Source organism: Microtus oregoni, unplaced genomic scaffold (assembly GCF_018167655.1).
Source record: "Microtus oregoni isolate MIOR12 unplaced genomic scaffold, Mior012 000061F_ref0000440, whole genome shotgun sequence".
In the NCBI taxonomy this organism is placed as follows: domain Eukaryota; kingdom Metazoa; phylum Chordata; class Mammalia; order Rodentia; family Cricetidae; genus Microtus; species Microtus oregoni.
Genome location: NW_024543871.1, coordinates 8,569,087 through 8,595,889, shown reverse-complemented (window position 1 = coordinate 8,595,889; position 26,803 = coordinate 8,569,087). Strand labels below are relative to the sequence as shown.

At 37.1% G+C, this 26,803-nt stretch overlaps 1 protein-coding gene across 1 annotated transcript in view; it reads left to right on the top strand.

The window, feature by feature from the left end:
- The window catches only part of Glra2 (glycine receptor alpha 2), a 192,312-nt gene that overhangs the window by 61,772 nt on the left and 103,737 nt on the right, over positions 1-26,803 (top strand). Inside the window, 3 exon segments of the mRNA XM_041639966.1 lie at positions 1,582-1,664; positions 4,500-4,637; positions 6,382-6,596. Of these exon segments, the coding sequence (XP_041495900.1) occupies positions 1,582-1,664; positions 4,500-4,637; positions 6,382-6,596 (436 nt within the window).

Here is a 26,803-nt window from a genome sequence, read left to right as displayed (position 1 = left end):
TTTTAAACACCTTATACTTGTCAATACAGATACTTCGGAATAAAGAATAAAAACAAACAAAAATTACTATGAATACTTCCAACAACTAGAAATATCTACTTTTAACTTAAGGGTGCATTTGTTTCTAAGATTGAATACATTTTTCTGTAATTGTTGCTTTGAATTATGCTTGTTCCAATCACTGCTGGATTTTAATGCCTTTGGCAACCGTCAACATGGACTCCCTATTCTCACTTCAAACCTTAAGTCTTTCCTTTTTAAAAAAATGTGTGCTATAATTTGCTTGTGCTGGAAAAGAACACAAAATGAAACACCAAAAACAAAGAGAGGCAAATCAGGAGGTGAGTTGAGGATGAGCATAATGGTAAGAGAACTTTTGGGAAATACTGTGACACGAATCTTTGGATATGAAAAATCATGGCTACACAAAAAGGAAAAAGTCGAGTCATGAAGTATTAGCATCAGATAGGAATCAAAATCATATATCCTACTTCCTACTTTGATCAGTGAGAGCCAAATGTTCAGCAAGTTTTAGTACCTTGCTTTGAATCCAATGTGGTTTTAGGTAGTATTGGGAAGGAAGCCTAGTTCTGTTGATTATCAGTTCTAATTGGTTTCCTTGAATCTTAAAAGTACAAAGAATTTCAGGGCGAAAGTTAAGCACCATTGCGATGAGAAATCAGAAGAAAAAAATGCTAAAAAAAAGAGATGGTAGCTCAATGAATATCCTAATTGAAGGCCCAATGTGGAGAAGGCTGGAGCTCAGAAAAGTTCAAGGAGAAAAGAGATCAAAGTCACCCCATAGGGTGTAGAGAGATGAAGACTGTACAACCCACTATCTTGAAGTGGGTTTTCCTCACTCAAGAATTACTTGCTCTATAACTGGAAATCCTAGAATGCATGCCAAAATAGTTCATTCATCATGTGGATTAGTAAATGAAAAGTCTGTGAAACCAAGTATTTTCCCATTTGATGGAAAGAGAACTGTTTCGTATCCATTCACATCATGGTACATATATCTAGAATATAATTCTTTTCTTTCTTTCTTTCTTTCTTTCTTTCTTTCTTTTTTCTTTCTTCTTTCTTTCTTTCCTTTTTGAGACAGTTTCTCTGTGTAGTTTTGGAGCCTGTCTTGGAAATAGCTCTTGTAGACCAGGCTGACCTCCAACTCAGAGATCTACCTGCCTCTGCCTCCAAGTGCTGGTATTAATGGCATGCAGTGTCACTGCCCAGCATAATGTTTAAATATCATAACCTTGTGTTTTTGTTCACCATTGTGGCTAAGAGCCCATTGTTCATATTACAACATTTTATCTTGAGAGCGAGCATCGCTGTTGGAGAGAATCAGAATCTGGAAGTGAGAAATACTCAGAATCTGGAAGTTGAAAATAGAGTAAGGGTTTGGAATGAAATGGTAAAATATTTTTGTAAAGTTATTCTTCATTAAAACAAAGTATTGCCTTGAAAGCTTAGGTTTCAATATTTGAATCATTATATTTGCTAATGATAAATGAATTTTTGTCTCTCAAGGATGACCTTTCACAGATTTTAAAGTGGGTTTTCCTTTTGTTCTTTGCTAAGGCTCACCTTGACTTTATCTTGTCCCATGGACCTGAAGAACTTCCCAATGGATGTCCAGACCTGTACGATGCAGCTGGAGAGTTGTAAGTCCTCATTATTAAATGACAACTTGTTTGTTGTAACCACCATTGGCATGTCTCTTTCAGTGTGCCAAGAAGGAATAAATATTTTTAAGACTAATTCTCTACAAATTTCCCAACACCCAAGGTCTTAATGAAGGATGAATGTATAATAGGAGAAGCTTATTATCAGTACAGCAAGAAAAACTTTTAGCTCAAAGTGTTAAATAAGTTTCCTTTCCTCAGGAAAAAAAACAACTTAAGTCTGATTTAGCAATATTTTCTGTGAAATGAAAGTTTTTCCTTTAATAATTGTGACTATATCTTGCCTTTATAAATAACCACTAATCAGAAAATTATGTTTCTTTGAGTGTTACACTCATATAGACCAAAGTAGCCGAAAAGATACTAGAAGGAAGAGTGATTGACTGAGAACAAGACACAAGGCCCTTAGCCATAGGAGGATTCAAAAAGGAGAGGCATGAGGACTAAAGCTTAACAGGAGTATTCTCGCCTAAAATTCTCAAGGCCCTGGTTTTGATCCTTGGCAATACCAAGGAACATAAAGAAATAAATAAAATGACAAAGGGCGTAAGTTGACATGGAATAAGAGCTGGTATCTTTCTTAAATAAGCAATGAATACATTAAGACATATTGAAGTAAATAGGGAAATATTATTTACTTTGTCCCCTTTGTACTCTGACTTTGCTGCCACAGAAATCGCTGACATGTGCTGTAAGTTGCCCATGCCTCCAAGGTAGTGAGATTTTCAGTTAAGATCCATGAAATTTCCTCTGGCTTGCTGTTTTCAGAGTCCAAAAACATGTTAAGTGCTATTAACTTAAGGGGATATTAGGAGATTTAATGAGGCGGGGCCAAGGTGATACTTTTAACTTCTTGGCTTATAAAAAAAAGTAAGTGTGAGAAGACATACTAACCACCATTTTAAAAGAAATGGTGATGGGCATCTTTCGGATCGTTTAAAGTCTTTACAGAGTTCCCTTGAAACTTCTTATAGAAATAAATAAAATAACAAAAATCTTTGTTTTTAGATGCTGTCATAGAAAAAAATGAGAGTATTTGTTTATAATGTATTTAATGATTCCTTGTTGTCCCTTCTCTTGAGAAGAAAGTTGAGAAAAACATTTTTATACGTAAAAAGTGTCACCTCTACTATTCTAAATCTTCCAAGCCTTGACCCAGTCGTTTTATTTTCTCTGTAAAGCAGTACCCAGATCTATGAAATGGAGCTCACCTAAGACTTAAAAAGATTCAATCAGTTGATTTGTTTTGTCCCATTAAGTATTAGTTGTAGGATATATTCATACAGATTGGTGATGGGAGAGATAGGTTAGCCATTGCTTTTCTGGACCATCAATGTTTAAACAGAATCCACACTCCAGTTTGCTACTTTCTATAATTTTATTTCTTGTCTTTAAGATTCTCAAAAGAATGTAGACACAAATAAATATGCCATTGATTTCTGGTTAGAGTTGGTGAGTCGCTATTTGTAGTAAGCAAGAATAAGAATTTATAAACTTAATAGATATGCTACAGTTATTAGCCATTGCACTCTTCATAGAATATTTTTTGTTCTCACTAGTCTGCTTTCCACAGTTCAAATATTAAAAAAAAATACAAGGAGGGCATAGAAATAATGAGTGAAAAATTATTGTCATATCTAGGTTAGAGAAATATGTAGACCTATTGATAAATAATGATCCAATTATTTATACTTTATAAATATACGATTTTTCTTCTTCTTTTTTTGTTTTTTGTTTCTTGAAACACGGTTTTTCTGTAGCTTTGGAACCTGTCCTGGAACTAGCTCTTGTAGACCAGGCTGGCCTTGAACTCACATAGACCCACCTGCCTCTGCCTCCCAAGTGCTGGGATTAAAGGTGTGCACTACCATTCCCCCACCCCAACCCCCAGTTCCTCTCCACTATTTCTATGATTGTAGTCATATAACACTTGGACCTTACAAAATAGGGAACCTGTTTTACTTCATGAGAATAATGAGTGGGGTAATTTAGCAATGTACATATAACTGTTCTTGTGGAATTTGCTGTTCTTTTGAGATAGTGTCTCACACAGCCTCATCTGGCCTTGAACTAATTGTGCCGGCAAGGGTGACCTTGAACTTTTGTTATTTCTGCTTCCATCTCTCAACTTCTGAGTCTACTGTGCCACGACTAGCTATTTTATGTGGTGCTGGGGATAGAACTCAGGACCTTATCAATGTTAGGGAAGAACTATAACAACAGGGCTACACACCCAGCTCCTGTGTCAGTGTTCTTGGTTTACTTGTCCTACAAGGTCCTCTTAAAATGACTGGGAATTTACTATTAGTAATTAACATGTTTCCTACAAGTAAAACTAACACTCCAGAAGGGGCCAACTGTGCAATGGCAATACTCGCAGGCAGGCCTGTAATGAATTCGTTCTCATTAAAACTTTCAAAAGGAATGGTTTCATTTGAAATACTAAGACCGGCACCATGAATTGGATTGTCTTATTGAACTGCTACAGACACAACTCTTTCAAGCGAAGAAAATCTTCAAAGGATTTGGTGTTTGTTTACTTGTTTGTTCTTCAGAGAGAGTTAGTGACTAAAGAGGCAGGAGATAAAAGATTCTCTAGATTCCTTCCTCTCATTATATACACATGCAAAAATAAATTAATTAGAAATCCCTTGCTGCGTGCAGTTCGTCTGCATCTGATGACATGTAGCTATTGTGATGACTGTAGCTCTTAAGACTGTACTTGAAATGATTTCCCTGCTTGTCCACTTCTGTCAATAGACTTTGCCGTCTCCTAGAAAGGGTACATTGTTTGTTACTACTTCTTTCTTCCAGTTGGGTACACTATGAATGACCTGATATTTGAGTGGTTAAGTGATGGTCCAGTACAAGTCGCTGAAGGACTCACCCTGCCCCAGTTTATTCTGAAAGAAGAGAAGGAGCTTGGATACTGCACAAAGCATTACAACACTGGTAAGCTTTTCTTTTCCTTGCTAACGCCCAATACCCCCTATTTGCTTATCAAATCAGCTATCCTATTAGGTTAATAGTTGCCCATTCATGGAGCACACAGACGTTAAGAGAACCCTAAACATTTGGGGGCTCTGACCCTGTGGAATAAGCCTGTCTGTGCAGCAGCTCCTCTCCCTCAAATGCTGAAGAGAGATTTAGAAGTCTTTGGCTCTTCTTTTACTGAGCGTTTGCTGTCAAATGAGTCTGAGGAGAGGTGTAGAAGACCTCATTAGTTGTGCAGAAAACATAAATCTTGGCTGCTCCTTGCATCCACTCTTCACAGTGCACCCTCAGGTCAATTTGTACTCCTAGCCTTAGTGGAAGAAAGTGATAATGACATAGGTCTGGGAAGCCCAGAAATAGAGATGTTCTTTCTCTGCAGTCCTGGAGAGCACTATGAGTATGGATGAGCATCATCTGGAGAGAATTCAGCTGGCTCTATAAAGTCAGGTGTTATTTTTAGCAATGAAAGGCATATGTGGTGGGCAAGGTTGAAGTAGTGGCAACACATGGGCATCTGTTGTTGCCTGGAAGATTATACCTGCCCAGGAAAGCTGATGTCTTGTGTTTCAAGTGCTCTGGCCTGTTCATTACAATGGGTCTCTTTGTGAGCCAGCCCAGAACAACCAACAGCAGCTTCTTATGAAGTAACTTAAGCCCGATTACAAGGTATTTTTTCCCAATCTTTATTCTTCAAGGGAAATAATACAAATAACCTTGCGGGTCTAACTCAAAACCAATAAAGAAGAGAAAAATGTGGAAAGAGGCCAGCACATCTACTTCTTAATAATAATGTTAAAAGTTACAGTATCTTCCTATGCACTTATTGTTATAGATTAAATAACACTGCAAACTGGTTCTAGGAATGAACGAACACTCTAAGGGTCTCCAAGCAATTCCCAAAAGGGTAGAAAGTTTTCACAATGAACAGGGTGTATGCATACTCTATAAATGCACCCTTAGATTTTTGCCATTGAGAATACAAAGATAAACAGTTACTCCAAGACTCAGGATGTTCTTACCACTTAGAAGCAGTTGAGGGCTGGGGACTTAGCTCAGTCAGTAAAGGGCTAGTCATGCAAGCCTGCAAACCTGAGTTCAATCCCTAGCACCCAGGGAATGGTGTCACATAAATGTAACTCCAGCGATGGGGAGGTGGACACGCATAGTTAGCCTACTCTAATTTGAGAGTCCCAGGTCCCAGTGAAAAACTGCCTCAAAAACCAAGGTGAAAGGCACTTGAAAAATGATACCTGAGCTTGGCCTCTGGTTCCCCAAGCAGAAACACACACTTGAACCCCAGCACAAGCATACACACACACACACAGGATTGGTTTCAATTGTACCAAATTACATGGTATGTGTGAACTATTACATTGTATATAGTGCGTGTTAATGTTAATGGTTACACATTATGTGCTGTTTAGTACTTGCAACACAAACATTTTTAATCTTTTGTCAGTCTTACAAATGCCAAAGTCCTATCTAAAATAATCAGCAACAGATCTACATCATATGCTTACACTATTGTTTCCATTACTGGAAGAATTGGAAAATTTGAATTGATTGTGTAAGGTGAGCATTCATTTGTCTACAATCTTCCCAATCTGCTTACAATGTGATTGATTTTTCAGAATCAAATAGGAGAGTAGAATTGGGGAAATGAGTTCAAGTAAGATTTCAAATGATCCTTTTCTTCTTCCAGGCAAGTTTACCTGCATTGAGGTCAAGTTTCACCTGGAACGCCAGATGGGCTATTACTTAATCCAGATGTACATCCCCAGCCTGTTGATAGTCATTTTGTCCTGGGTCTCCTTTTGGATAAACATGGATGCAGCTCCTGCCAGGGTTGCCCTTGGCATCACAACAGTCCTGACAATGACTACCCAGAGTTCAGGTTCCAGGGCATCTCTGCCAAAGGTAAGAAATACCCTCACTTGGCAACAAGTGACTCAAGGGGCTCTCCAAAGGTCTTATTATGGACCAGAAAATTCTGTGAGGACAGAAATTTTGCCATTACATTATACTGCAGGACAGGCAAACATATTAAGAAAATATGCTGAGTTTGAGACTGTCAAGAATCTGATAATCCGTTTTTACGTGGCTCATTTTTCTTTATTTCTAAAAAAAAATAAAAAAAAAGAATCTGATAATATGGGAGACCCTCAAAATCCTATCCTTTTTTATGTAAGGAAGGTTTCATACTATAACAAATACTGGTTAAATAATGGAAGGTATTCTTCTTACAAAATGTCCCAGTTCCCATGTGTTTTCCCATTTTGAAGAGTACATTGAGCTGTTGGCTTCAGTTTTCGGAGAGTGCGAGTTCATTTTAGTATTCAGCATACTCAGTCTCATGCTGTTTGGATGGTTTCTCCAAACTCCAGTTCCAGCAAAGAATTGAGATGTAATCCCTTATCATTTTTGGCTTGAGCGTATGTTCAGTTGTGTTACATTTAATGTGATGAGAAGTGTTAGAGCATGTAGCCTGTTATCTCTGGTGTCTGCAAATAAGACCACAATACAGAGGAGACTTGGGGCTGTGACATAGATGGAATAAATACCAAGGAAATAATTTTACAAATTAATTTAGTTTCATACTTCCACAAGACAAATATAAAGCTTCTATACTCAAATGGAAGCAGGTGACCTATCTCTGACACCTTTTAACATCTGGTGGAATAACAAACAGAATAATGTACTCATGCAACATACCTACTGAAATACAGATGTCAGAAATACCCATGGCTTTTTTCAGCTACATAGGTGCTGATCCCTTTTAGTTACTAGAAAAACTCCAATCTACTTAATGCCCTCATGCCAAAGAGATTCATTTGCTTATTTCTCTCTAGCTATTACCTACCACCGTCATTGCCTGCCATTGCTCTGCAGGATGCACAAACACACATTTTACCATTTAATGGACAGCTAAAGTGTTGGTGACAAATCGTGAGCAGATAATGTCAAAACATAAGACATTTAACTCCCAACTGTCCCTTGCAATGAAAAGAATTATTACTTATTTGCAAAATGAGATTTTCATTTTTGTAAATGTGCTATTCATTCTATGGAGCCGTTATGATTCTGTATCAACAGGGAAACTATTGTTAGGTAAATGGTCACTGATGAGTGACATTTTTCTGTAGAAAGAGTTGGGAATTCAAATAGACAAATGAAGAGGGTATAATTTAAAACAATTTTACACTTGGCTTCGAACACATAGTGGTTAACCTTCTAGCACCAGCAGGTTTCTCTTCCTACGTGTGTTTTTAAACCATTATTAAACAAAGTCAACTCCCAACTGACCCGTGAAGAGATGCGACTCATATGTATGATGGAGAGAAAGCAGGATTAAAGCACGAGTCATGGAAATTGAAAAATCCTGACCATATACTTACTTATACAGATACATAAATATTCATGGATTTATAAACACTACAGTTCCTGAACAGATGGGCCATTGTGTTAGCAGTCCAGCTGGTCCAGAGCCTGCTGGGACACCCTGTACAGAGTACACATGTATTTTACATGTTCGTGGAAAGATAGAAACATCATTTATGTTCACTCTGCAGTACATAGCTGTTGTTACGAAATATATGCTCTTCACCTTTATTTCTGTTTATATCTATGACCAAACTCCCTTATTGGTATGCACAGAGAATTGAAAACCAACTTTTATGTCATCATATGCTATGTCATTTCTCACAGCCTTAAAAATATGTTATGAACATATCTTATTTGCAGTGGTCCAGACTAAATCTAATCTTACACACGTTAGGCAAACACTCTACCACTGCTCATTCCATAAGCAATCTCCAATGACTTCATAATAGTCAATCTGATGTATCAGTCATTTATTTATGCCATATATGTATTGAAGGGCTTCTTTTCTGCTTTTACAAATATGATAATTATAAATATATTTACATGTGACTGTGTTGAAGGTTTTTTAATAGAGTGAATGGGGAAGACGTATGGGAAGGTACACAACAGCACACACATACCATTTATATAGGCACTTTGTCAACATCATTGTATTAAGCTCATCATTTAAAATACATGTGGATGAAATTAGAAGATTAATGAATCTTCACTGCTGACAAATAAATTAATGAACAGTCGTGACCCTGTCGCATGAGACCATGGATGAAATAGACCTGGAGTAGAATCCAACCATGAAATTTTACAGAAAACTTTAGAGATCGTTTTTGTTTTATTTATTTTTTGACAATTCCATGCCTCCACATAATAAAGTCTGGTCATATGTTACCTCCCAGGATCCTCCTTCAGCATCCCCTTTTCCTCCTAAAACTAGGCATTTCCCCCCCCCCCGCAACAAACCTGACTCCTACTTTGATTACTTTGATGTTGTTATTTTTGTGTGACTCACTGAGTTTAATTAGGGTTGCTTGCATGAGCATGGGCTGGGAGGATTTCATGGAGCAAAGGCAGCAATGAGTTCATGCATGCAATGGCTAGAGTTTACATATGAGGGAAATGTAGTAATATGGTATGTATCATAAAAAATGTAATTTGTCTAATATCATAGATTGCCTGTTTCCTAAAGTTTTTCCACTAGACTCCAGAAAGTTTAGAATACATGTATAAGAATATACTGTATATAATGATGTACTGGGAAAGGTAGGAAAACCTGGATTTTAATCTTGGGGCTTTCATTCCTCCTTTCTTCTCTAAGCCTTTTTACTCATTTCTAAAATAAGAACATCTTGAGTTACCCTTTTCAAATATTAAATGAGGACAAGATGAAGCACTCCCTGAATAAATTGTTTATACCAGTTTATACAGGATAGGCACAGAACTCTCTCCCGTCAAGGCTATTGTTACTTTCTCTACTGTAGAAGAGACTTCCCACTAGGATGGTAGATTATATTAGAAGATTCACAAAGAAGCTTATGAACAGAAGGTACCAAAGTTTTAGATGACCCATTAATTAGGTCTGGTCATGTTGCCAATAAGACAAGCCAAGGTTTATTATACATATTATGTAGAAAGCATATATCTGCATATATGCACATGCCTGTATTTTCTATAATCTTATTGATAAGTTAAGATCACGAGGGTCTAAGTAAACAATGACCTGGTTGGTGTGCAATCACTGCCATTGAACATACTCCTTTGGCTCTGTGTTCCGTGCCCTTGGAGGACACCTGAGGATTCCATAGATTCTCAGTAATAGCACACCATGCCATGAGACACACACACACGCATGTGTGCTCACACACTTTATAAATGGACAGTTAAATCAATGTAGATGTATACATTAAAATATTTCTTTATAAAATTTAAAATATGATTATTCTGTAACAAAGCCTATCTCATAGCCAATTCAACACTCTTTTTTTTTCTTTTTAGATTGTTTTTATTGAGCTAAAGATTTTTCTTTATTCCCTTCCCTTCCTCCCTCCTCCCTTTCTACTCTCTCCCCTGATCCCCATGCTCCCAAATTACTCAAGAGATCTTGTCTTTTTCTACACCCCATGTAGATTAGATCCATTTATATCTCTCTTAGGGTGCCCTTTTCTGTCTAGGTTCTCTGGGATTGTGAATTGTAGGCTGGTTTTTCTTTGCTTTATGTCTAAAAGCCATTTATGAATGAGTACATATTACATTTGTCTTTCGGGGTCTGGGTTACCTCACTCAATATGATGTTTTCTAGATCCATCCATTTGCCTGTAAATTTTAAGATGTCATTTTTTTCCACTTTGTAGTACTACATTGTGTAAATGTACCACATCTTTTTTATCCACTCTTTGTTTGAAAAGCATTTAGGTTTTTTCCGGGTTCTGGCTTTGACAAATAATGTTGCTATAAACATAGTTGAGCACATGTCCTTGGGTTATAATTGAGCATACTTTGGGTATATACCCAAAAGTGGTATTGCTGGGTCTTGAGGTAGGTTGTTTCCTAATTTTCTGAGAAATTGCCATACTGATTTCCAAAGCGGCTGTACCAGTTTGCACTCCCACCAGCAATGGAGGAGTGTTCCCTTTACCCCACATCTTCTCCAGCATAAGTTGTCATTTGTGATTTTAATCTTGGCCATTCTCACAGGTGTAAGACATAATCTCACAGTTGTTTTGATTTGCATTTCTCTGATGGCTAAGGATGTTGAACATTTCCTTAAGTGTATTTCAGCCATTTTAGGATCCTCCATTGAGAGTTCTCTGTTTAGGTCTGTACCCCATTTTTCATTGCATTACTTGTTTTCTTGATGCCCAATTTCTTGAGTTCTTTGTATATTTTGGAGATCAGCCCTCTGTCTGATGTAGGGTTAATGAAGATCTTTTCCCATTCTGTAGGCTGCTGTTTTGTCTTGTTGACTGTGTCCTTTGCTTTATAGAAGATCCTCAGTTTCAGGAGAGCCATTTATTAATTGTTTCTCTCAGTGGTCTGTACTACTGAGGTTATATTTAGTAAGTGGTCTCCTGTGCCAATGCATTTAAGTGTCCTGTCCAATTTCTCTTTTATGAGATTTAGTGTGGTTGGTTTTATATTGATTGAAGTCTTTGATCCATTTAGACTTGAGTTTTGTGCATAGTAATGGATATGGGTCTATTTTCATTCTTCTACAAGTTGATATCCAGTTATGACAGCACCATTTGTTGAATATGCTTTCCTTTCTCCGTTTTATATTTTTTGCTTCTTTGTCAAAAATCAGAGGTTCTTAGGTGTGTGGATTGATATCCGGGTCTTTGATTTAGTTGCATTGGTCCACCTGTCTGTTTTTATGTCAAAACCAGGTGTTTTCAGTACTCTAGTTTTGCAGTAGAATTCAAAATCAAGGATTGTGATGCCTCCAGAAGTTCATTTTTTTTGTACAGGATTGTTTTGCTATCCTGGGTTTTTTGCTGTTCCATATGAAGTTGACTATTGTTCTTTCAAGTCTGTGAAGAATTTTTCTGGGATTTTGCTGGGCATTGTATTGAATATGTAGATTGCTTTTGGTAAGATTGCCATTTTTCCTATGTTAATTCTATCTACCCAAGAGCACGAGAGATCTTTTCATTTTCTTGTGTCTTCTTCAATTTTTTTCTCCAAAGATGTAAAGTTCTTGTCATACAGGTCTTCCACTTGTTTGGTTAGAGTTCTTCCCAGATATTTTATGTTATTTGTTGCTATTGTGAAGGGTGTTAATCTTGTATCCTGCTACATTACCTAAGGTCAACGTTCTTTTCTTTGCTTTTTGCTCAGCCCTCACCTTTATCTTAAACATGTGCAGCAATATAAAACACTTTGGGTTTTTGTTTTTCACAGTTCATCCACTATGTTTTGAACTCCCCAACTCTTGTGATTGATTTGGTCATCAGTCATGGCTGGAGGTTTAGGGTTAGAGAGTTTCATATGACTGAACAGTGTATTTTAGTTACAGGTGCTTTTAATAGCTAAACTGTAAGCAAGCACTGGTCTGCTTGACTTGAACTCAAGTTCCTCAAAGATTCTAAGTGCTGCCACATCTGACATCATTCCAGGTGAATAATGAACTCTTCTGAAATGGCTTACCATTTTCCCTTAGTCATCAGCTTTAGCAGAATATCCCAGGCAGTTTCTTATTCCTAGGACTCCCATAATTAAGAACATATACTGTCTGACATGCTGCCAAGGTGACTCATATTTGGCTATCTTCCCCACCATTTTAATTTGGCCGATTAAGAACTACGATAGTCTTGTCTTGCTAAATGAAATCTAGCAACTGCTAACCTTTCTGCTTTCACCTCATGTTGGGTACTCTAACTAACCTACTATCTTCATATAAATCCCAAACTACTGAAGACACAAGAGAGGTTCTCAGAAAATTCTTCCTTTCTGAACCTTGGAAACACTGTAATTTCAGCAACTTGGTAAATTCATGGCATTTGAAAAAGGTATCGGTCTCTTTTATCACGAGAGTTGGGGTGAAAGAATCTTGTCCTATCTTTAGAATAGGATGGATGCCACAGCACTAATATCACCCCAAATTCCATTTCGTTCAATTAATTCTTTTCAACTTTCTTAAATTTTTTATTTTAGTTTTGAAATTATAGTATAGTTACATCATTTCTCCCTTAGCTTTCCTTCCTCCAAGCCCTCCAATATTGTCTTCCTTCCTCTTTTTCAAATATATGTCCTATTTGTTCATTAACTGTACATACATTTAATCTTAAATATAACCTGTTCAGTCTATATGATGTTGCTTGTATGTATGTTCTCAGGGCCAACCATTTGGTATTAGATAACCAATTAGTGTGTTCTTCCCTATAGAAGACCATTTTTACTGCTAGCAAATCCCTTTTTTGCCTGTAATTCTTTGTTTAATGTTGGTATCTCTTCGGTTTTTTCCCACTTACTTTAGCATAACTCTTACTGTCATTCTTGGTATAGAGTAGTAGGCATAATTGACCTTAGACAGTATTTGTTCTTTGGAGAAAAACCTGCCCCTTCCCAGATAGAAACAGTAATCTTGTAATATATCACCTTTAGAAATTCTGAGGCAACATAAGTTTCTGTTGCTATGCAATCATACCTAAAACTAAGCATTCTTTTTTCTTTTTTTTTTAAATTTATTTATTTATTAAAGATTTCTGTCTCTTCCCCGCCACCGCCTCCCATTTCCATCCCCCTCCCTCAATCAAGTCCCTCTCCCTCGTCAGCCCAAAGAGCAATCAGGGTTCCCTGCCCTGTGGGAAGTCCAAGGAACTCCCACCTCCATCCAGGTCTAGTAAGGTGAGCATCCAAACTGCCTAGGCTCCCCCAAAGCCAGTACGTGCAGTAGGATCAAAAACCCATTGCCATTGTTCTTGAGTTCTCAGTAATCCTCATTGTCCTCTATGTTCAGCGAATCCGGTTTTATGCCAAGCTTTTTCAGATCCAGGCCAGCTGGCCTTGGTGAGTTCCCGATAGAACATCCCCCATTGTCGCAGTGTGTGGGTATACCCCTCGCTGTCCTGAGTTCCTTGCTAGTGCTCTCTCTCCTGCTCCTGACTTGGACCTTGAGATTTCTGTCCAGTGCTCCAATGTGGGTCTCTGTCTCCTTTCATCACCTGATGAAGGTTAATATTCAGGAGGATGCCTATATGTTTTTCTTTGGGTTCTCCTTATTTAGCTTCTCTAGGATCACTAGTTATAGGCTCAATATCCTTTGTTTATGACTAGAAACCAAATATGAGTGAGTACATCCCATGTTCCTCCTTTTGGGTCTGGCTTACCTCACTCGGGATAGTGTTTTCTATTTCCATCCATTTGCATGCAAAAGTCAAGAAGTCCTTGTTTTTTACTGCTGAGTAGTACTCTAATATGTATATATTCCATACTTTCTTCATCCATTCTTCCATTGAAGGGCATCCAGGTTGTTTCCAGGTTCTGGCTATTACAAACAATGCTGCTATGAACATAGTAGAGCATATATTTTGTTGTATGATAAGGCCTCTCTTGGGTATATTCCCAAGAGTGGTATTGCTGGGTCCAGGGGTAATTTGATCCCGAATTTCCTGAGAAGCCGCCATTCTTAATTTTATACTTTATCCCTTGTATTGCAAGAATGTCTTTGACTTGGCCCATGTCCATGTATCTGCAACTTGGCATAATATCTGATTTGTAGTAGGCCATTAGTAAAGAGTCAGTTAGTAAATTAATGAACAGTATTAAAATTAGCGAAGTCATATTCTTGGCATCACTTAAGTGGTGATTCATTCATCAGTTCCCTTATTTGATTAATGCTTATTGAATGATTTCTTTGGGCCATGTATTATGCTAGGTATCAAAGAAAGCAAAATACAATTTTAACCTCAGGGGCATATAATCTCGCATGGCAGAAATAATCATTTGGAATAGAGAAGATAATAGTGCATCAAAGAGGATGTCTAAGACAGCAAGTGGCTGTGAGGGACAGAGAAGGGAAGGAGAGCAGAGAAAGGGAGCAAGGCAAATATTGGACAAATGACCTGAATGCAGAAGAGGAGCCTCAGCTGAGTCTGTGAAGCACATAAAGTAGGAGGAGAAAGTAGAGCTCCTTCCAGGCAATGAGGACCTTTAACTCATTGGCATCACATAAAATAGGGATGTTTGTTTGTTTAGGATAAAAGAGATGGTCTGGGCAATTTTAGGTATACTTAACAAATTTCAAACTCATTTCAATTTAAAAAAACTTGTGTTTATTGACATCAAGTTATTTCCCTGCCTTCCCGCCAACAGAAGGGTTATTTTAAGTTTGGGTATTTAGTTTAGTTTGTTTGTTGTTGTTTTAGTTTTTCAGAAGTTCAATCCCTCTCCTAAATACCCGAAAAATCAAATAACATAGGTAGCTTCTCATTTGAAGTTACTCAGTTGGTTCTGAGATATACATCTCTGCCAATATCTGAGAAATAGTTCCACTGACAATGTTCTCAGCACTTCAGGCATGAAAGCCCTGCGGGCTGCCTACAGGCTGGGTGGATTGTTTGCTTTCTAACCCACAGGAAAATAGCAGGCTGAACTGAATAGAAGGCTGTGAGATGTCAGGCAGACTTGATATCAAGTGCAGGTTAAATAATTATTTTCCTTTGTCTCATATTTGTGATTATAGCAGGGCAATTTGAAGCTATGACCAACAGATTCTTGAATTGTCATTTGTGACTATAATCCAGAGACTACAGAGATTAGCACACACATCAATAGGGAACAGGTGTGGTGACCCAGGTGACCAGGCGCCTCTGACAGGTCCATTACTATTTCTTTGGTGCAAGGATGCAAAGGCATTGTCTTCAGCCATTATTAACTAGGGTACTCCATTTTCCACACAAGTCCATTTCCCCCCCTTAGTTTTTGGCCATCTGGACCAACTAAGGCCAGATGGACCATTTCGAGCAGCTGCCCAGCTCAGGACAAGTTTCGAATTTAAAACAAAAGAGATCATAGTCCTGCCCTGCTTGATTTTGCTTTACTCACCCATCAGAATTCTTCTAACTAGAGACTGAAGTTAGAGCAGCTGGAAGCAGTAACAGTGATACTGCAGTTTTAAATAAGATTTGACTGCCTATCTGTATTAGAATCAGGAATACGCTAAGCTATTTAGAATAACCAGGGTTAGGTCATGCTAATGTATTAAAGAGGGATTGGGAACAGGTTTGTTTTCTAAGTACTCAATACTTTGAAGTTCTTGGTTAAAATATTAAATGGGGAGAAAGCTAAGTTTTGACGAAGTGATCTGTGGGCCTTGCCTGATTTAACCAGATGTCTGCATATATGGGAAAGTTCATAAACTTTCCCTTTTGCCATTTCTCAAGCCACAGCAAATTGAAGAATCATTGATGTGATAAAAATATGCAAGGAGATGACGTGTGTGAATTCTCTGGGGACAGAGCTGGAGTGCCACTGGCACTTTAGTTTAAGAATGTCGCTGACAGCCTTTGCAGGGAATCTGACAGTGGGAGAAGTTTCCCAGGTGGCACTTCTTATCAACTTCTGCTAAGACTCATGCAGTTGACTTTCGTTTTTTAGTGGGGGGATACCGAGGCTCAGGATTCTTTTGAAATCTTTCTCATTATATTTTACTAAAATGAGTAACTCTGGTTCAGAAACTACAACTGTCGTTGGTTCTTCTTTAAAGCACATAGAATAACCAACTATTGTGGTGCATTATATTGAATGCTCAGGGTATTGAAAAGGAGGAGCAAAGATTCTCTCTTCAACAATGGCATGAAAGACAATGAGACAGACATTTCGCCAAAAAACATGTCGTTGGGGGCATACACTTTAATCTCGGCACTTAAGAAGCATAGGCAGATGAATTCCTGTGAGATTGAGGCTTTGAGGCTAGATTGGTCTACATAGTAAGTTCCAGAAGATCCAGGGGTACATATAGAGACTCAGTCTCAAAACAAAACAAAACAAAAAAAATGGTTGTAATAATTTCCATCCTATAAGTAAATCCTTGAGTAATAACATCTTCTTATTTAAACTGTAGCTTTGGTCACATAAATTGTCTTGGAAAACAGACAATGCTCAATGAAGCCTTGAAATATGGTTTTTAGTTGGGTCTGACTCTCTCCTAGGCGTTTTAGACTTCTTGTGGCCATTGCTTGATGAAGAAAGCCACGCTACCCATTTGAAAGATGAAACACTCGTCAGTTATTTTAGTCACCAAGGTGACAGCACCAGAGAACTGATACCATCCATTGTTAACAGACTGCAAATAAATAAATGAGTCAACCTACCACTCTGTGAAGTAGAGTTCATTCAGCCTAGCTGACTCTGGCCCAAATTATTCACCCATATATGCAAATAGACAGATGACTGTTCTCTATAGCCACTAAATCTTTGCAAAGCTTGTGGCTGGGATAAACTTAAGTGTTACAGCCATTAATGAAGTTTGATACTAAAAGAAGGATCCTTGGCCTAGTTTGTGACTTTTTAGAAGAAGGGGCATAAAAAAGAAAGATTTGAACTAAATTTCCTTGAAAATCAATGAAGATTTTTCTTCTTTTTCCCTTTCTTTTTTTTTATTAAAAATTTCTGCCTCCTCCCCACCTCCCTTTCCCTCCCTCCCCCCACTCCCCATGCCCCACTCCCCTCCCCCTCTCTATCCAGTCCAAAGAGCAGTCAGGGTTCCCTGCCCTGTGGGCAGTCCAAGGTCCTCCGCCCCTCCATCCAGGTCTAGGAAGGTGAGCATCCAAACAGCCTAGGATATGGGAACAGGGAAGATTTTTCTTTGTAAACACATTTCTTACCACCGTTCTGGTACTCTGGTTATTCAAGGAAATGACCAATACTAGTTTCAGTGTTTATAGAAAAAGTATGCAATACTCTAGACATAGTCTTTTGTTCTAATTTTCAGATCACTCTTAAACTTCTATCTCTTTCAGGTAACTTAGTAAAGAACTTTGGAAAAGTTTCTTCATGGTTTTCCAAAAGAAGTTCCAATTAGGACATTCTTGAGTGCCTAACTCTGCTTATGAAATGTCTGTCACTACCCAAAAAGCAGCAGGATGTCGCTAATAAGCATAGCTATTTGAGCCCTCACTAGCAACTGGGTAGATTTTCCTTTTTAGTACATCTATTTATAATAAGTATACATCTTTCTCAGAGAGAATCCTGCCCTGGTATGTAGGCACTGTAATGTATTCATTTATCTAAAGGTCATTATAATTATAAACTAAAAGAAATGTTAGTAATATACAATATAGTAGAAAAGATTAGCAAAACTGATCCATTAATTTTCTATTGCTGTGTAACCAAACACAGAAGTTGGGACCTCATTTATTAGGCCATAGTTCGGTAGGTCGGATGTTTGATATTGCACGTTTGAGTTGTCTGCTCATGTGCTTATAAGGCTAAAACCCAAACCAGAAAAAGGACTCTTAGCCTTTCTCTGTTGAATGTCCTTCTGTAGATCTCCATCTTACTCGGAGAAAACACAGTGACCTTGGAATGGGGAGAAAGGGCATCTGTAATGTTTCATTTATTATCTCTGGATCTGACCTCTCATTAGCCTATACCCTTGTTCATTGCTCTAGCCACATGGGTCTCCTTGCTATTTCCTGGCAAAGGTTCTTTCTGCTATCTCTGAGACATTACAATAGACACGTGTGCCTTTAATAATGTACCCTCAAAACTTAATATCACTAATTTTGTTCTGCCTTTTCTAAACCATTATTGAACCCTTCTTTCTCGATGAAGACTCTTCTATTACCCTCACTTGGCATGACTTCATCACCACTCTGATGTGATTCAACTTTGCAAGGTATATTTATTTCTCTATCACACAGATCTTCTGATAAACATAATGGAATTTATATTAAAGATTATCCTGGATTAGGCATATTCTACACACTCTAGTTTCCTTGATATGAATAATGCTTTATCTGGCTCACTCCCCATAGTAGAACTTAGCTTATAGTATACATTCAGTAAGCGTTGGTTAAACACATGGGCAGGCCCATACTTCTTTATGCTTTTGTCATTGAGCACTGTCCAGTTAAGCTTTTCTAGGACACAGAACAAGTAAAGGAGAACCCACATGACCAGAGGCATTGTCTTTGTTTAACAGGCTGTTCTTTATCACAGGCAATCATGCCTGTGTAGATTATTCTCTATAATAATGCTTTTATATGGTTTTACTTCTCTGATAATGAGAAGTAGTTTTATATTCAGCTTTCTTTGGAAGATAGTCTTTACACAGTTTTCTAACCTTGGAAATAATTAAATAATGGTGTAGATAAGAGAACATCCAGACAGACTATTTTTACCCCAGCTTTGCTTCCTCAGCACTGTCACAAATAATTTGGAGGTTTCTTGGTGTGCTGACTCGAGGACCCATTATCATTTCTCGCTTGTCCAGGTTGTTTGGATACAAGCTTATACTTTACCTTCTGATAAGATATCCAGAAGCCTCCTTACCTGGGATTTCTATAGTAGCTCTGATCCAAAGGCATACTCTTTCAAAAGAATTCAAATCCCAGATAATTAGCTCCCTGTTTATCAAATTTTATTGTAATAATTATTATTAGTATTCTCTCTCTCTTTCTCTCTCCCTTCTTCTCCCCTCTCTTTTTTCTTTGTGTAGATATACACACAACTCCAATCTATATGTAAAAATACCTGAAACCTAAAGAAAAGAAGCAGCTTTCTCTGGTCATGTTTCTAGCAACTAAAAAAGCCAAGATTGAAATCACTTGTTAATACTAAATACAGTTAAAAAAAAGAAGAGGAAGACCTAGAATTTTCATTTCCATCCCAGTGTACGCACCATGTTAACTATTAATGAAAATTCTTGGCTACAAAATAAAGTTCTTGGCTAGGTTCCAATATTCCTCAGTCTTTGGGCTGTGCACATTACATTGTATATTGTAATATATTATATGAAGCTGACATTTATTAGTAATTTTGATGAAGAGACAATATTAACAAGGTTGCCATTTCTCTTTCATATTAAGAATACAAATTTCCAGAGATTTCCATTGCAGTTATCACTTCTTGGCAAAAATATTCCTCCTCAACATAGTTCCTAACTAAATCCTGTTGGTATTTATTTCCTCCACTGCAGTCACTATTTTCATCAGATCACTACACCTGTGATCTGTTGCACCCCCAACCAGGTATAGGAGACTATCTATCATTTAGTGGTGACTGAAGATCTTAAAGGAAAGGAAACTGGTACATCATCAACAAGAACATTGTTAAACAGATTGTGGCCTATTCATATAATAAAAGGCAAGATAGTTTGAACTGCACTCACAAATACCAAGAACGAATCTTTCATAACTAATATTAAAGATACCAAGATTAAAAGGATATCTTTATGTGACTTTGTGATCTTAAACACTTTTAAGCAGGAAAAATGATCTGTATTGCTCGAGTCATAATGATACTGATCTCATAGTAGTTAGGCTAATTTATATTCCCACTAACAGTGCATGAGAATTCCTTCTCCCTAAACATCCTACCCATCATGTTTTTCTTCTATGTTTTCTTGCTCATGGTCATTCATACTGGGACAAAGAAGTCTTAATTTGAGATACCTCAAAATATACCAATATTTAACACTTTGTGTAAATTAATTGACCATTTGTACCTCTCTTGAAAAGCCTTAAGTTTATTGACCTGGATTGTTATTTCAATTTTTGAACTCAGGTCTTTTGATATTTCCACCTTTTGCCTTTCTGCTGAGAATCACATCAGATCAGATATTGTCAGCTTTTCTTTGCTTTCATATGAAATTCAGAATTACTTTTCTACTTATGTGAAAAATGTTACTGGAATTTTGATGTGGACTATATTAAGTTTCCATATTTCTTTTCATAATATAGATATTTCACCCCATGAATTCTGAAAATCCATAATCATAAGAGGTATTTCTATCTTTTAGTGCCCTCAGTGTTCTCAATGCAGCATTCTGTAATATTCTTGCTTAGGTTTATTTCAAGAATATTTATGTTTTGATACTGTTGTCACTGAGTCCTTTTTTTCCTAATTTCTCACCAAGTTCATTATTGTATTATAGAAAGGCTACTCATTTGGAGTAATACATTGACTTTCTAAAAATTATTTCTTTTATTTTTTGAGTTTATAATTAAATCATTTCCTCTGTCCCTTTCCTACTTCTAAACCCTCTCATTTACCTTTCCTTTCTTTCTTTCAAATTGATATCCTCTTTTTCATTAATTTATGTTTTGTGTATACATGTATATCTATATACATGCATATTTGTAGTATGGCGGTGCAGCAGGCTTCATCCTTCCACCAGGCTAGCTTAGCCCCCAAAATAACAACATAGAAATTATCCAGCCCCTTATTGGCAAACTCTCACATATTAGTTTAACCCATTTCTAATAATCTGAATCACCACTTGACTGTGGCTTACTGGCACGAGTCTAACCAGTGTCTGTCTCAGAGAGGAGAGCCATGGTGAATGCCACACTTCCCTTCTTCCCAGCATTCTGTTCTGTGTACCCCACCCACCTAAGGGCTGCCCTATTAAAAGGCCAAGGCAGCTTCTTTATTCAACCAAAAAAGTCAACACAAATACAGAAGGACCTACTACACCACATATTACTAAATATAACATGCTTGAACTGTGTAATGTTACTTGTATCTCTATTTTCTTTGCTAACCAATTGATATTAGATAACCAATTGTTGTGCTCTTCCTTGGGGAAGACTTTCTCCTGCTCTCAGCATTCCTTAGTTGCCTATAGTTCTCTTCTAGGATTGAGGCCTCATGAACTTTCCTCCATCTGCTTTGTCATGTTTACTGTTGTTCTCCTTGTTAAGCTCACATTTTGGCAGTTATGTTGGTAAGACTTTATGGCTGTAGCTTAGAAAACACAATTTCACATGAAAACTCCGTGATCCTCTGATTTTTACAGTTTCTGGCACCTCTTAGGCAAGCATCTTTGAGTGTTAGGTGAAGGAGTTGTTTTGTAAATGTATCCCTTGGGACAGGGCTCCAAAACTCTGCATATTAATTGTCATAGGTTGGGGCTGAGAGATGGCTCAGAGGTTAAGAGCACTGCCTGCTCTTCCAAAGGTCCTGAGTTCAATTCCCAGCAACCACAGGGTGGCTCACAACCATCTGAAATGAGATCTGGTGCCGTCTTCTGGCCTGCAGGAATACAAGCAGACAGAATACTGTATACTTAAAAAAAATTGTCATAGGTTTTTGTAATGGTCTCCATCTATTGCAAAAGAAGTATCCTTGATGTGGGTTGAAGACTACACTTATCTGTGGGCATAAGAATAAATAGTGAAGTTGGAGATTATGCTAGTTTAATAAATTTGTGATTGTAGGTTCTCCTCTGAGGTCCATGGCTTCACTAGCACAAGGTAGTTGGCTAGGCTTCCAGGACAGAACATGATTTCATACCTATTGAGTTAATCTTAAGTCCAATTAAAAATCTACTGGTTACCTCCAAAATATGGGCACCACTATTGTACCTTTAAGGTTATTGTGCTTTGCTGGCCATCATTGTGGTTCATAGCCACCATAGCTGGATAAGACTCTTGGTTGTTTCTCTGGCTTGATCGCTTGCAAAGCATCTTCTTGTAGCATGAAATCTAGAGAGGCGGAATTTAAGTAACATCCTGGGACTTCCGGGTCTTGTATCTAAAGTGCATTGTGTCTCTGGGAGACAAACAAGGTTAATAACATATAATAACCCATATTGTTCTGAGAGTCTATTGGATTCCACTGATAAACAATTTCAATGGGGATTTCTCATGACTGGTATTGAATTTTTGTTAGATAATCTATGGCTGTTTGGGGGAACATTGTCAGCACAAGTAATATAGTTCCATTTAACCTATATGTTTATATAGATACACATAGACAATATAATTTTAAGTAAATAAACAGTCATATGATTGATTCCTTATAGGTTTTTCAAATGTCCTTAGTGTTATTCTTTTCCTTTTTCCTTCCTCTTTTTCTGTATTGACTTCCCCAGCCCCTACAATTAAAATACCTCCCCACATTATACCCATTTACCTTTTGAAATTTAAACCTATTGCAATGAATTTGTGATGCCCAAATAGTATTGGATATATGGTCTTCCACTGGATCATGATTGGCTTACCATGGGCTGAACTATTAGAGAAAACTCTTTCCTGATTCTATCAGCTAATAATTACCAATAGTTTCATACTAGGGGTGGAATTTTATGTATAGCTCTGATCTATATGCTCAGATTTTGTCTGGCTTTGGCTTTCACAGGCTTTGTTCATGCTGTCACAACCACTGAGAGTTCATACATGCAGCTGCCCTGCCATGGCATGAGACACTATTTCCTTGTAGTCAATCATCCACTGACTTTGGCCCTTACATTCTTTCCTTCTCCTTTTCTACAATGAGCCTTGGAAGTTTGGTGTGTGATATAGATGTTCCATTTAATGCAGAACATTCTGACGTCTTTTATTTTCTGTACCTTTGCTGGTTATGGGTCTCTGTGTTAAATAACATCCATGGAAACCAGCAGCTTCTCAGATGAGGGTTAAGAGATGGTGTGTTTTCAGTATAATTTTAAGTCATAAATAGTAATGCTCTGTATTTGGCAGAACAATGGTAAGCACATTCTCCCTTAAAGCCTATAATATGTCTAGCCACAGGTTCTTGCCAGAGTAATGGTGACAGCAATGGGTTTTCTCATGGAGTGGGACTTAAATCCAATCAGAAAGTGGTTGGTTACTCCAATGATGTTTGTGCTATTATTATGTCAGTGGGTATGTTTTTCTAGGCCAGTCATTAAGATAGCTCTCAGGATTCATAGCATGATTGATGATCACTTTTTTCTTCCAGTAATGTGCATACCACCTTCAGAAATATGAAAATTAATCAGTGGAGATGAAGCTTCCAAATGAAGAATTAGAATTAGATTGAACTAGTAAACTTCAAAAATTATAAAGTAAGAAGATGTAGCTTAATTGTAGGTAGCAAACAAACACAGAAGTAGCCAACACAAAAGCCTTTCTCATTATGGATATATAATGCAATTTGACATTTGATCCTCTTGTCTTGTTATCAATATTTGTCTGTTAAGTAATACCCTTCTGAGATACTCTAACACCCCATGACTTACTGTACTATCCTAATTTTTGTTTGTTTTTTCTTCACATTAGTTATTTTTTTTCTACTTCCATGTTCTTGTTAGCTGAATGCTCCATAGAAACCCTGTGTAAATTTCTGAAGTTTTCCCGCTCCTGAAAAATTTCCACTCTAATACCCTGACACAGAACTATTGTTCTGAGATTTCATTAGACTTTGTTTAAATGCTCCCTCGGGATATCATGGCCTGAAAACTCTCTGAAGACAGAAAAGTTGGAGCAACAGTAGGAATAGCCTCAGTGTTTTCCCTGTTTCAAGAATCATTGTCTTTTTTCTGATATCTAATGTTTTAAAAATATTTTTTAGTGAATTCAAGATTTGTTTTGACTCAGGATAAAGGGTAATATTTGCATTGGTGATATAGTGGTAAACCTAGCTGCCTTCCAGGATAAATGGTAACTCTGACCCCTGTTATTCTATCTTGACAAGAAATAGAAGTCACTACCATAGTTTTGGATGCTTTATTTAGTTATGAGATCTGGCACATTAATAGAATATAGGTAAATGGGATATGACAATTTAGATAATTGAAATAATTATTAGAAATGGCATGAGCTTGTAAATGTTTAAAAAAATGATTGTTTTGATCGCCGGAGACTGAATTTATTAAATACATAGTCTCTCAGCTCTATGTCTGAGAACCAATTTTTATGAAAGGATTGATAATTGGCATGCATAGACATAAATATTTAGATCCTGAAGGAGAAATAAATTTTGCTCTAAAAATGTTTCACCAAATAATCTGTTTCAAAGTAACATATTCTAATGTGTTTAGACTTATAATTGCTTCAGATTGCTTTTTTAAACCTCATGTTCACTGCTTTGTAGAAAGCAGTGTGTGTCTCCTGTCCAGCAGCTGCACTTTACATGTCAAACTTTCATACTTGGTCCTGTAGATGCTGTCAGACATTACGAATTACACTTCAGTCAACAGTCAAGGTATACCAAACATGTTAGTCAAATGTGATGGTTTGAATGTAATTGGCCCCTATAAGTTCACAGGGAGTGGCACTAGTAGGAGGTGTGATCTTGATGGAGTAAGTGTGACCTTGTTGGAGGAAGTGTATCACTGTGTGGGGTGGGCTTTGAGGTATTATATTCTCAAGTCATGCCAAGTGTTCCAGTTTACCTCCATTTGCCTGCAGATCAAGATGGAGAACCCTCAGCTTGTTCTCCAAAACCATGTCTGCCTACACACTGCCATGTCCCACCATGATGATAATGGAATAAACCTCTGAATGTAAGCCACCCCAATTATAAGAGTTGCCATGGTCATGGTATCTCCTTATAGCAACAAAAACCCTAACTAAGGCAGAGTAATGTATAAAAGAATGAGGTAGTTCCTTAATCGGGATGGATGGATGGATGTCAAAGTACACAAGTCAGCAAACATCAGCTGCAAAGGTCCAGAAAGAAAATAGTTTAGGTTTACAAGCCATATGATGCTTGCTGCAGCTACTAATCTCTATAGTTGTTGCTTAAAGGCAGTTACAGAAAATAGGTAAGCAAATAATATATTCCAGCAAAACTGAATGAACAAGAAACATATTAACATAACAATAGTAGTGTCACAAAGGTGAGAAGAAATGTTATGCACCATAAAAAAGAAGAGATTTGTACACTCTCATATCATCTAGTAAGGGTATCAATGAGGATTCTGAAACTTGCCAATGGTGTATAACTGTGCTGATTTTAAAAATGTCAAGCCCAGGAATCAAATTTGTGTACCCTATTATTCTAGTGTATCTGTCTTAGCTAAAGGATCCAAGAAACTCAATGAATCTTAATGATAAATATTTTCTCATTTAAATGGAATTACAATGAGAAAGTTTCAATAAATAACAGCTGATTTGACCCTCAAAAAAAAAAAAAGAAGAGATTTGTGTGTCAATACTTGGTTTGTAAATACAATGAAAAACATAATGTAGAGGGCAGTATTTGAGTAGGCATATTAATAGTAGGATTTCAGTAAGCAGAAATGAGGACATAAAACCAGAAAACCTGAAATAAATAAGAGATAGCTAAGCACTCAAGATTTGGGGAAGAAAATGGAGTCATCTGTTAAGTTATAGGGTTGATTATATTAAGTGGTGAAGTAGAAAAATAAAGAAAGGTAAACTCCTCACATCAATCTTGAAGGAGGTAATGACATCCTGTGGATCTGCTAATCTCCTTTTTGATCCTCTGTCCCATTCTCCTTTTCTCTTCTATTTGTCTTTATACTTGTCTTGCTCCCCTACTAGATAGCACTTACATTTTGACAGTTATTGCATACTAATTACATTTGGGTCCTCACTGTTCCTACCACGGAGAAGGAACCTAATAGCATAGGAAAAATGCATATAGGATTAATAAATAAAACTACACACTTCAGCCCAACCCATTGGAATTTTCCAGATAAATGTTTAAAACGTAAAATGGTTTGAAGATCAGCCTACTGACAAGGAGTAGAAATGTTCACTACTTATAAGATTAACAACTTTGTTTTCAGCAAGGCTTTGGTAAAAGACCTTGTAATTATGCATAGGTTAATTCCTTTAATTCGTCCATCATTTAGATTTGATTATAATTACTAGTCACTTGAAATACATCTTCTAAGTTGCAATTCTCTACAGTCTACTCAGGGGAAAATCCATATAGGTAAGTACTGGGGTCTTATTTTTAATCAAAAGGTTAATTAAGTAAATTAATCTTTGTGTTTGAATACATCTTGCATGGAATTTGGAATAAATAATTTAAATGAGTTCAAATCAAATCAGTGTGATATTAAATGAATATTAAAGTTTAGGAAGTAAGTTAAATGTTCATCTTCTATTAATTATGTAGCAAATATAATCTGAGAGCATCCACTGACAAAATGAATAAAGACAACCAAATGACAGGCAAATATGGCTTCTTACTGTGTACATATGGCAGAGAGTAGGATCAAAGTCCCTAAAGGGAGAGCTTCTAGAAGGATCAAAAAGTGACACCATCCATTAGCAGGGTCTGTTTACACAACCCTCGTGTGTCTGTGACATTGTGTAGATGGTAGTTTATCAGCAATATTGTTCTTTTGT